Source organism: Oncorhynchus masou, unplaced genomic scaffold (assembly GCF_036934945.1).
Source record: "Oncorhynchus masou masou isolate Uvic2021 unplaced genomic scaffold, UVic_Omas_1.1 unplaced_scaffold_486, whole genome shotgun sequence".
NCBI lineage: Eukaryota > Metazoa > Chordata > Actinopteri > Salmoniformes > Salmonidae > Oncorhynchus > Oncorhynchus masou.
In genome coordinates this window covers 505175-517908 of record NW_027011254.1, presented here as the reverse complement: position 1 = coordinate 517908, position 12734 = coordinate 505175, and the positions used below count along the sequence as shown (strand labels likewise).

The following is a 12734-nucleotide window of genomic DNA, read 5'->3' as shown; positions in this document are numbered from 1 at the left end:
TCCACATTGCTATGGTTCTATTAACATCTCCCCACGTTGCTATGGTTCTATTCTCATCTCTCCACGTTGCTATGGTTCTATTCTCATCTCTCCACGTTGCTATGGTTCTATTCTCATCTCTCCACGTTGCTATGGTTCTATTATCATCTCTCCACGTTGCTATGGTTCTATTCTCATCTCTCCACGTTGCTATGGTTCTATTATCATCTCTCCACGTTGCTATGGTTCTATTTTCATCTCTCCATCCCTCCTTTCTTGACATCACTTCTTCACAAGTCCACTCCTTCCTTCAACTTCCTGTGACATCATCACCCCTCGCCCCCGGTCTCCGTGTGTCATCTGGATGTCTTCATCTGATTGGCTGCTGGCGTGTAGAGGTACCGGTAGATGGCGTAGTAATGGACGCCTGCTCCCATGGCAACAAACAGGTGCCAGATGGCATGGGCGAACGGGACGAGGCCATCACTCTTGAAGAACACCATGCCCAGACAGTAACAGGCACCGCCCACTAACAACTCCCACAGCCCCTCGCGGTCCGGCTACAGGGGGACAACAAGGGTGAAAGTTCATCCACTGATCCACCACACTGTTTCCCACCTTGAGCCATTCAATTTCCATACAACCATTCTCTTTGTTTCTGTTTTTAGTGTTGTTTTGTTTTGATTACTGTTTTTTTTTTAAGTTTCATTTCTACAATTGTAAAAGAGCCTTCGGGGTCGTTAAAAAGTTATTTAAAAGTCCCATGTGTTATTATGAGTATAACATACTGGTTCTTACCCAGTAAGCAGTCTACGGACAAGAGAAAGTATTCAGCGCTTTGGTTTCCTTTACCTGGCCACCTTTACCTGGCCACCTTTACCTGGCCACCTTTACCTGGCCACCTTTACCTAGCCACCTTTACCTAGCCACCTTTACCTAGCCACCTTTACCTAGCCACCTTTACCTAGCCACCTTTACCTAGCCACCTTTACCTGGCCACCTTTACATGGCCAACTTTACCTGGCCAACTTTACCTGGCCAACCTTTACCTGGCCACCTTTACCTGGAAACCTTTACCTGGCCAACTTTACCTGGCCACCTTTACCTGGCCACCTTTACCTGGCCACCTTTACCTAGCCACCTTTACCTAGCCACCTTTACCTAGCCACCTTTACCTAGCCACCTTTACCTAGCCACCTTTACCTAGCCACCTTTACCTGGCCACCTTTACATGGCCAACTTTACCTGGCCAACTTTACCTGGCCACCTTTACCTGGCCACCTTTACCTGGAAACCTTTACCTGGCCAACTTTACCTGGCTAACTTTACCTGGCCACCTTTACCTGGCTAACTTTACCTGGCTACCTTTACCTGGCCAACTTTACCTGGCCAACTTTACCTGGCCACCTTTACCTGGCCACCTTTACCTGGCCACCTTTACCTGGCCACCTTTACCTAGCCACCTTTACCTAGCCACCTTTACCTAGCCACCTTTACCTAGCCACCTTTACCTAGCCACCTTTACCTAGCCACCTTTACCTAGCCACCTTTACCTGGCCACCTTTACCTGGCCAACTTTACCTGGCCAACTTTACCTGGCCAACTTTACCTGGCCAACTTTACCTGGCCACCCTTACCTGGCCACCTTTACCTGGCTAACTTTTTTTTAGCATTTGTGCTCTAAAAACCAATGCAAGTCAATATCCCCGATTTGAGTATTTTTGGAGTTTGATTCTAAAAGTGTCTCACCATTGACAGGATGACCAAGGCTGGGAACACTCCCATCACTGTATAACAGATCAGTTCCATCAACTTATACCTGGAGAGACAGAGACACAGAGAGAGAGGAAGAGAGAATAGGAGAGAGAGAGAGAGGAAGAGAGAATGGGAGAGAGAGAGAGAGACAGAGAGAGAGAGAGGGAATAGGAGAGAGAGAGAGAAGAGAGAATGGGAGAGAGAGAGAGAGAGAGAGAGAGAGAGAGAGAGAGAGACAGAGAGAGAGAGGAAGTGAGAGAGGAAGACAGAATGGGAGAGGGAGAGAGAGAGAGGAAGAGAGAGAGACAGAGAGAGAGAGAGAGAGAGAATGGGAGAGAGAGAGAGAGAGAATAGGAGAGAGAGAGAGGAAGAGAGAATGGGAGAGAGAGAGAGAGAGAGAGAGAGAGACAGAGAGAGAGAGAAGTGAGAGAGGAAGAGAGAATGGGAGAGAGAGAGAGAGAGAGAGAAGAGAGAGAGGAAGAGAGAGAAGAGAGAATGGGAGAGAGAGAGAGAGGAAGAGAGAATGGGAGAGAGAGAGAGAGAAAGAGAGAGAGAGAAGAGAGAATGGGAGAGAGAGAGAGAGAGAGAGAGAGAGAGAGAAGGAAGAGAGAATGGGAGAGAGAGAGAGAAGAGAGAATGGGAGAGAGAGAAGAGAGAATGGGAGAGAGAGAGAGAGGAAGAGAGAATGGGAGAGAGAGAGAGAGAGAGAGACAGAGAGAGGGAGAGAGAGAATGGGAGAGAGAGAGAGAGAGAGAGAGAGAGAGAGAGGGAAGAGAGGAAGAGAGAATGGGAGAGAGAGAGAGAGAGAGAGAGGAAGAGAGAGAGAGACAGAGAGAGAGAGGAAGAGAGGAAGAGAGAATGGGAGAGAGAGAGAGAGAGGAAGAGAGAATGGGAGAGAGAGAGAGAGACAGAGAGAGAGAGAGAAGAGAGAATGGGAGAGAGAGAGAGAGAGAGAATGGGAGAGAGAGGAGAGAGAGAGAGAGAGAGAAGAGAGAATGGGAGAGAGAGAGAGAGAGAAGAGAGAATGGGAGAGAGAGAGAGAGAGAGAGAGACAGAGAGAGAGAGAGATAGAGAGATGAGAGAGAGAGAGGAAGAGAGAATGGGAGAGAGAGAGTGAGGAAGAGAGAATGGGAGAGAGAGAGAGAGAGAGAGAGAGAGAGAGGAAGAGAGAATGGGAGAGAGAGAGAGAAGAGAGAATGGGAGAGGAGAGAGAGAGAGAGAGAATGGGAGAGAGAGAGAGAGACAGAGAGAGAATGGGAGAGAGAGAGAGAGAGAGAGAGAGAGAATGGGAGAGAGAGAGAGACAGAGAGAGAGAGAGAGAGAGAGAGAGGGAGAGAGAGAGAGAGAGAGAGAGAAGAGAGAATGGGAGAGAGAGAGAGAGAGAGAGAGAGAGAGAGAGAGAGAGAGAGAGAGGAAGAGAGAATGGGAGAGAGAGAGAGAGAGACAGAGAGAGAGACAGAGAGAGAGACAGAGAGAGAGAGAGAAAGAGAGAAGGAGGAGGTTAGATATAGGTCAGGAACATAGTTAGGGTTTAGGGTCTCACAAGAGTCAGGGTTAAAAGGTCAGAGTGGAGTATTGTGACCTCTTACCTCTCGTGGGAGAATACCCCCACCATAACCACCTCACCTCTCGTGGGAGAAGACCCCCCCCATAACCACCTCACCTCTCGTGGAAGAAGACCCCCCCCCATAACCACATCACCTCTCGTGGAAGAAGACCCCCCCCCATAACCACCTCACCTCTCGTGTGAGAAGACCCCCCATAACCACCTCACCTCTCGTGGGAGAAGACCCCCCCCCATAACCACCTCACCTCTCGTGGGAAGAAGACCCCCCCCATAACCACCTCACCTCTCATGGGAGAAGACCCCCCCATAACCACCTCACCTCTCGTGGAAGAAGACCCCCCCATAACCACCTCACCTCTCGTGTGAGAAGACCCCCCCCATAACCACCTCACCTCTCGTGGAGAAGACCCCCCCCCATAACCACCTCACCTCTTGTGGGAGAAGACCCCCCCCCATAACCACCTCACCTCTCGTGGGAGAAGACCCCCCCCCATAACCACCTCACCTCTCGTGGGAGAAGACCCCCCCATAACCACCTCACCTCTCGTGGGAGAAGACCCCCCCATAACCACCTCACCTCTCATGGGAGAAGACCCCCCCATAACCACCTCACCTCTCGTGGAGAACACCCCCCCCATAACCACCTCACCTCTCGTGGAAGAAGACCCCCCCATAACCACCTCACCTCTCGTGGGAGAAGACCCCCCCATAACCACCTCACCTCTCGTTGGAGAAGACCCCCCCATAACCACCTCACCTCTCGTGGAGAACACCCCCCATAACCACCTCACCTCTCGTGGGAGAAGACCCCCCCATAACCACCTCACCTCTCGTGGGAGAAGACCCCCCATAACCACCTCACCTCTCGTGGGAGAAGACCCCCCCATAACCACCTCACCTCTCGTGGGAGAAGACCCCCCATAACCACCTCACCTCTCGTGGGAGAAGACCCCCCCATAACCACCTCACCTCTCGTGGAGAAGACCCCCCCCCATAACCACCTCACCTCTCGTGGAAGAAGACCCCCCCATAACCACCTCACCTCTCGTGGGAGAAGACCCCCCCCATAACCACCTCACCTCTCGTTGGAGAAGACCCCCCCATAACCACCTCACCTCTCGTGGGAGAACACCCCCCATAACCACCTCACCTCTCGTGGGAGAAGACCCCCCCATAACCACCTCACCTCTCGTGGGAGAAGACCCCCCCATAACCACCTCACCTGTCGTGGGAGAAGACCCCCCCATAACCACCTCACCTCTCATGGGAGAAGACCCCCCCATAACCACCTCACCTCTCGTGGGAGAAGACCCCCCCCATAACCACCTCACCTCTCGTGGGAGAAGACCCCCCCCCATAACCACATCACCTCTCGTGGGAGAAGACCCCCCCCCATAACCACCTCACCTCTCGTGGGAGAAGACCCCCCCCATAACCACCTCACCTCTCGTGGGAGAAGACCCCCCCATAACCACCTCACCTCTCGTGGGAGAACACCCCCCCATAACCACCTCACCTCTCGTGGGAAGAAGACCCCCCATAACCACCTCACCTCTCGTGGGAGAAGACCCCCCCATAACCACCTCACCTCTCGTTGGAGAAGACCCCCCCCCATAACCACCTCACCTCTCGTGGGAGAACACCCCCCCATAACCACCTCACCTCTCGTGGGAGAAGACCCCCCCATAACCACCTCACCTCTCGTGGGAGAAGACCCCCCATAACCACCTCACCTCTCGTGGAAGAAGACCCCCCCATAACCACCTCACCTCTCGTGGGAGAAGACCCCCCCATAACCACCTCACCTCTCGTTGGAGAAGACCCCCCCATAACCACCTCACCTCTCGTGGGAGAACACCCCCCCATAACCACCTCACCTCTCGTGGGAGAAGACCCCCCCCATAACCACCTCACCTCTCGTGGGAGAAGACCCCCCATAACCACCTCACCTCTCGTGGGAGAAGACCCCCCCCATAACCACCTCACCTCTCGTGGAAGAAGACCCCCCCATAACCACCTCACCTCTCGTGGGAAGAAGACCCCCCCCATAACCACCTCACCTCTCGTGGGAGAAGACCCCCCCATAACCACCTCACCTCTCGTGGGAGAAGACCCCCCCCATAACCACCTCACCTCTCGTGGGAGAAGACCCCCACCCATAACCACCTCACCTCTCGTGGGAGAAGACCCCCCCCCCATAACCACCTCACCTCTCGTGGGAGAAGACCCCCCCATAACCACCTCACCTCTCGTGGGAGAAGACCCCCCCCATAACCACCTCACCTCTCGTGGGAGAAGACCCCCCCATAACCACCTCACCTCTCGTGGGAGAAGACCCCCCCATAACCACCTCACCTCCGTGGGAGAAGACCCCCCCATAACCACCTCACCTCTCGTGGAAGAAGAAGACGTAGGTGGTTCCGACAGAGGCCATCACCCAGACCAACCACCTCATGTGACAGGTCCAGGGTCCCAGCTCCCGCAGGTTCAACCTGGATAGTAATCGTGGTACATATCACTTTAAAACAGACTACACAGACGCTGTCGTCCAGAATAGTGTACTCCAGACTAGTGTACTCCAGACTAGTGTACTCCAGACTAGTGTACTCCAGACTAGTGTACTCCAGACTAGTGTAGTCCAGACTGGTGTAGTCCAGACTGGTGTACTCCAGACTGGTGTACTCCAGACTGGTGTACTCCAGACTAGTGTACTCCAGACTGGTGTACTCCAGACTGGTGTACTCCAGACTAGTGTAGTCCAGACTAGTGTAGTCCAGACTAGTGTACTCCAGACTGGTGTAGTCCAGACTGGTGTAGTCCAGACTGGTGTAGTCCAGACTAGTGTACTCCAGACTAGTGTACTCCAGACTAGTGTACTCCAGACTAGTGTACTCCAGACTAGTGTACTCCAGACTGGTGTACTCCAGACTAGTGTAGTCCAGACTAGTGTACTCCAGACTGGTGTACTCCAGACTAGTGTAGTCCAGACTAGTGTAGTCCAGACTAGTGTACTCCAGACTGGTGTAGTCCAGACTGGTGTAGTCCAGACTGGTGTAGTCCAGACTAGTGTAGTCCAGACTAGTGTACTCCAGACTGGTGTACTCCAGACCAGTGTACTCAGACCAGTGTACTCCAGACTAGTGTACTCCAGACTGGTGTACTCCAGACTAGTGTAGTCCAGACTAGTGTACTCCAGACTGGTGTACTCCAGACTAGTGTAGTCCAGACTAGTGTACTCCAGACTAGTGTAGTCCAGACTAGTGTACTCCAGACTAGTGTAGTCCAGACTAGTGTACTCCAGACTAGTGTACTCCAGACTAGTGTAGTCCAGACTAGTGTACTCCAGACTAGTGTACTCCAGACTAGTGTACTCCAGACTAGTGTACTCCAGACTAGTGTACTCCAGACTGGTGTAGTCCAGACTAGTGTACTCCAGACTAGTGTAGTCCAGACTAGTGTAGTCCAGACTAGTGTACTCCAGACTAGTGTACTCCAGACTAGTGTACTCCAGACCAGTGTACTCCAGACCAGTACTCCAGACTAGTGTAGTCCAGACTAGTGTACTCCAGACTAGTGTAGTCCAGACTAGTGTACTCCAGACTAGTACTCCAGACTGGTGTAGTCCAGACTAGTGTAGTCCAGACTAGTGTAGTCCAGACTAGTGTACTCCAGACTAGTGTAGTCCAGACTAGTGTACTCCAGACTAGTGTACTCCAGACTAGTGTAGTCCAGACTGGTGTACTCCAGACTAGTGTAGTCCAGACTAGTGCACTCCAGACTAGTGTAGTCCAGACTAGTGTACTCCAGACTAGTGTACTCCAGACTAGTGTACTCCAGACTGGTGTACTCCAGACTGGTGTACTCCAGACAAGTGTAGTCCAGACTAGTGTATTCCAGACAAGTGTAGTCCAGTATATGATACTGTACTCCAGACTAGTGTACTCCAGACTAGTGTACTCCAGACTGGTGTACTCCAGACTAGTGTACTCCAGACTGGTGTACTCCAGACAAGTGTAGTCCAGACTAGTGTACTCCAGACTGGTGTACTCCAGACTAGTGTACTCCAGACTGGTGTACTCCAGACAAGTGTAGTCCAGACTAGTGTATTCCAGACTAGTGTAGTCCAGTATATGATACTGTAGTCCAGACTAGTGTACTCCAGACTGGTGTAGTCCAGACTAGTGTAGTCCAGACTAGTGTAGTCCAGACTAGTGTAGTCCAGACTAGTGTACTCCAGACTAGTGTACTCCAGACTAGTGTAGTCCAGTATATGATACTGTAGTCCAGACTAGTGTAGTCCAGACTAGTGTACTCCAGACTAGTGTAGTCCAGACTAGTGTAGTCCAGACTAGTGTACTCCAGACTAGTGTACTCCAGACTAGTGTACTCCAGACTAGTGTACTCCAGAATAGTGTAGTCCAGACTAGTGTACTCCAGACTGGTGTACTCCAGACTGGTGTAGTCCAGACTAGTGTACTCCAAACTGGTGTAGTCCAGACTAGTGTAGTCCAGACTGGTGTACTCCAGACTGGTGTACTCCAGACTAGTGTAGTCCAGTATATGATACTGTAGTCCAGACTAGTGTAGTCCAGTATATGATGCTGTAGTCCAGACTAGTGTAGTCCAGACTAGTGTAGTCATGTATATGATGCTGTAGTCCAGACCTAGTGTAGTCCAGACTAGTGTAGTCCAGTAAATGATTCTGTAGTCCAGACTAGTGTAGTCCAGACTAGTGTAGTCCAGACTAGTGTACTCCAGACTAGTGTAGTCCAGAATAGTGTAGTCCAGACTAGTGTAGTCCAGTATATGATGCAGTTGTCCAGACTAGTGTACTCCAGACTGGTGTAGTCCAGTATATGATGCTGTAGTCCAGACTAGTGTAGTCCAGTATATGATTCTGTAGTCCAGACTAGTGTAGTCCAGTACATGATGCTGTAGTCCAGACTAGTGTAGTCCAGTATATGATTCTGTAGTCCAGACTAGTGTAGTCCAGACTAGTGTAGTCATGTATATGATGCTGTAGTCCAGACCTAGTGTAGTCCAGACTAGTGTAGTCCAGTATATGATGCTGTAGTCCAGACTAGTGTAGTCCAGTATATGATGATGTAGTCCAGACTAGTGTAGTCCAGACTAGTGTAGTCCAGACTAGTGTAGTCCAGTATATGATGCTGTAGTCCAGACTAGTGTAGTCCAGACCAGTGTAGTCCAGTATATGATGCTGTAGTCCAGAATTGTGTAGTCCAGACTAGTGTAGTCCATACTAGTTTAGTCCAGTATATGATACTGTAGTCCAGACTAGTGTAGTCCAGTATATGATGCTGTAGTCCAGACTAGTGTAGTCCAGTATATGATGCTGTAGTCCAGACTAGTGTAGTCCAGACCAGTGTAGTCCAGTATATGATGCTGTAGTCCAGAATTGTGTAGTCCAGACTAGTGTAGACCAGACTAGTGTAGTCCAGACTAGTGTAGTCCAGTATATGATGCTGTAGTCCAGACTAGTGTAGTCCAGACTAGTGTAGTCCAGACTAGTGTAGTCCAGTATATGATGCTGTAGTCCAGAATTGTGTAGTCCAGACTAGTGTAGACCAGACTAGTGTAGTCCAGACTAGTGTAGTCCAGTATATGATGCTGTAGTCCAGACTAGTGTAGTCCAGACTAGTGTAGTCATGTATATGATGCTGTAGTCCAGACTAGTGTACTCCAGACTAGTGTAGTCCAGACTAGTGTAGTCCAGACTAGTGTAGTCCAGTATATGATGCTGTAGTCCAGACTAGTGTAGTCCAGACTAGTGTAGTCCAGAATAGTATGCTGTAGTCCAGACTAGTGTAGTCCAGTATATGATGCTGTAGTCCAGACTAGTGTAGTCCAGTATATGATGCTGTAGTCAGTTATTATAATGATAGATATATATATATATATATGTAGCCTGGTATCACAGATATTATAATGATACATTATTATCCTTACACCAAATTACCAAAAGTATGTGGACACCTGCTCATCAAACATCTCATTCCAAAATCATGGGCATTAATATTTGTATATGTATTTATTATGGATCCCCATTAGTTCCTGCCAGGGCAGCTACTCTTCCTGGGGTTTATTATGGATCCCCATTAGTTCCTGCCAAGGCAGCAGCTGCTCTTCCTGGGGTTTATTATGGATCCCCATTAGTTCCTGCCAGGGCAGCAGCTACTCTTCCTGGGTTTTATTATGGATCCCCATTAGTTCCTGCCAAGGCAGCAGCTACTCTTCCTGGGGTTTATTATGGATCCCCAGTAGTTCCTGCCAAGGCAGCAGCTGCTCTTCCTGGGGTTTATTATGGATCCCCATTAGTTCCTGCCAAGGCAGCAGCTACTCTTCCTGGGGTTTATTATGGATCCCCAGTAGTTCCTGCCAAGGCAGCAGCTGCTCTTCCTGGGGTTTATTATGGATCCCCATTAGTTCCTGCCAGGACAGCAGCTACTCTTCCTGGGGTTTAATATGGATCCCCAGTAGTTCCTGCCAAGGCAGCAGCTACTCTTCCTGGGATTTATTATGGATCCCCATTAGTTCCTGCCAGGGCAGCAGCTACTCTTCCTGGGGTTTATTATGGATCCCCATTAGTTCCTGTCAAGGCAGCAGCTACTCTTCCTGGGGTTTATTATGGATCCCCATTAGTTCCTGCCAGGGCAGCAGCTACTCTTCCTGGGGTTTATTATGGATCCCCATTAGTTCCTGCCAGGGCAGCAGCTACTCTTCCTGGGGTTTATTATGGATCCCCAGTAGTTCCTGTCAAGGCAGCAGCTACTCTTCCTGGGGTTTATTATGGATCCCCAGTAGTTCCTGTCAAGGCAGCAGCTACTCTTCCTGGGGTTTATTATGGATCCCCATTAGTTCCTGCCAAGGCAGCAGCTACTCTTCCTGGGGTTTAATATGGATCCCCAGTAGTTCCTGCCAAGGCAGCAGCTGCTCTTCCTGGGGTTTATTATGGATCCCCATTAGTTCCTGCCAAGGCAGCGGCTACTCTTCCTGGGGTTTATTATGGATCCCCATTTGTTCCTGCCAAGGCAGCAGCTACTCTTCCTGGGGTTTATTATGGTTCCCCATTAGTTCCTGTCAAGGCAGCAGCTACTCTTCCTGGGGTTTATTATGGATCCCCATTAGTTCCTGCCAAGGCAGCTACTCTTCCTGGGGTTTATTATGGATCCCCATTAGTTCCTGCCAAGGCAGCAGCTACTATTCCTGGGGTTTATTATGGATCCCCATTAGTTCCTGCCAAGGCAGCAGCTACTATTCCTGGGGTTTATTATGGATCCCCATTAGACCCTGTTGCCAAGGCAGCAGCTACTCTTCCTGGGGTTTATTATGGATCCCCATTAGTTCCTGCCAAGGCAGCAGCTACTCTTCCTGGGGTTTATTATGGATCCCCATTAGTTCCTGCCAAGGCAGCAGCTACTCTTCCTGGGGTTTATTATGGATCCTACTCCACCACTACCACATATCTACAGTACTAAATCCATGTGTATGTGTGTGTATAGTGCGTATGCTATCGTGTGTGTGTGTGTATGCTATCTCGTGTGTGTGTGTGTGTGTGTGTGTGTGTGTGTGTGTGTGTGTGTGTGTCTGTGCCAATGTTTGTGTTGCTTCACAGTCCCCGCTGTTCCATTCTACTGCTGGCATCAGTTAATAGAGTTCCATGTAGTCATGGCTCTATGTAGTACTGTGGAATAGATTTCCATGTAGTCATGGCTCTATGTAGTACTGTGGAATAGAGTTCCATGTAGTCATGGCTCTATGTGGTACTGTGGAATAGAGTTCCATGTAGTCATGGCTCTATGTAGTACTGTGGAATAGAGTTCCATGTAGTCATGGCTCAATGTAGTACTGTGGAATAGAGTTCCATGTAGTCATGGCTCTATGTAGTACTGTGGAATAGAGTTCCATGTAGTCATGGCTCAATGTAGTACTGTGGAATAGAGTTCCATGTAGTCATGGCTCTATGTAGTACTGTGGAATAGAGTTCCATGTATTCATGGCTCTATGTAGTACTGTGGAATAGAGGTCCATGTAGTCATGGCTCTATGTAGTACTGTGGAATAGAGTTCCATGTAGTCATGGCTCTATGTGGTACTGTGGAATAGAGTTCCATGTAGTCATGGCTCTATGTAGTACTGTGGAATAGAGGTCCATGTAGTCATGGCTCTATGTAGTACTGTGGAATAGAGTTCCATGTAGTCATGGCTCTATGTGGTACTGTGGAATAGAGTTCCATGTAGTCATGGCTCTATGTAGTACTGTGGAATAGAGTTCCATGTAGTCATGGCTCTATGTAGTACTGTGGAATAGAGTGCCATGTAGTCATGGCTCTATGTGGTACTGTGGAATAGAGTTCCATGTAGTCATGGCTCTATGTAGTACTGTGGAATAGAGTTCCATGTAGTCATGGCTCTATGTAGTACTGTGGAATAGAGTTCCATGTAGTCATGGCTCTATGTAGTACTGTGGAATAGAGTTCCATGTAGTCATGGCTCTATGTAGTACTGTGGAATAGAGTTCCATGTAGTCATGGCTCTATGTAGTACTGTGGAATAGTGTTCCATGTAGTCATGGCTCTATGTAGTACTGTGGAATAGATTTCCATGTAGTCATGGCTCTATGTAGTACTGTGGAATAGAGTTCCATGTAGTCATGGCTCTATGTGGTACTGTGGAATAGAGTTCCATGTAGTCATGGCTCTATGTGGTACTGTGGAATAGAGTTCCATGTAGTCATGGCTCTATGTAGTACTGTGGAATATAGTTCCATGTAGTCATGGCTCTATGTAGTACTGTGGAATAGAGTTCCATGTAGTCATGGCTCTATGTAGTACTGTGGAATAGAGTTCCATGTAATCATGGCTCTATGTAGTACTGTGGAATAGAAGTCCACGGAGTCGTGGCTCTATGTAGTACTGTGGAATAGAGTTCCATGTAGTCATGGCTCTATGTAGTACTGTGGAATAGAGTTCCATGTAGTCATGGCTCTATGTAGTACTGTGGAATAGAGTTCCATGTATTCATGGCTCTATGTAGTACTGTGGAATAGAGTTCCATGTAGTCATGGCTCTATGTAGTACTGTGGAATAGAGTTCCATGTAGTCATGGCTCTATGTAGTACTGTGTGCCTCCCATAGTCTGTTCGGGACTTGGTGACTGTGAAGAGACTTCTGGTGTCATGTCTTGTTGGGTAACAGACAGCAGACAGCTCGGTGCAATCAACATGTCAACACCTCTCACAAATACAAATAGTGATGTAGTCAATCTCTCCTCCACTTTGAACCAGGAGATATTGACATGCATATTATTAATATTAGCTCTCTGTGTACATCCATCCTTGTTGATAGTGTTGTGAAGAAGGTAGAGACTAGAGCCTGTATGACCTGCCTTGTTGATAGTGTTGTTAAGAAGGTAGA

General features: G+C 49.1%; 1 protein-coding gene across 1 annotated transcript in view; it reads right to left on the bottom strand.

Annotated features, from left to right (window-relative positions):
• Positions 1-12734, bottom strand: part of LOC135535358 (monocyte to macrophage differentiation factor 2-like) — a 38558-nt gene continuing 25824 nt past the window's right edge. The window contains 3 exon segments of the mRNA XM_064962016.1: positions 1-539; positions 1729-1798; positions 5692-5793. Coding sequence (XP_064818088.1) covers positions 336-539; positions 1729-1798; positions 5692-5793 — 376 coding nt within the window. The 3' untranslated portion in view covers positions 1-335.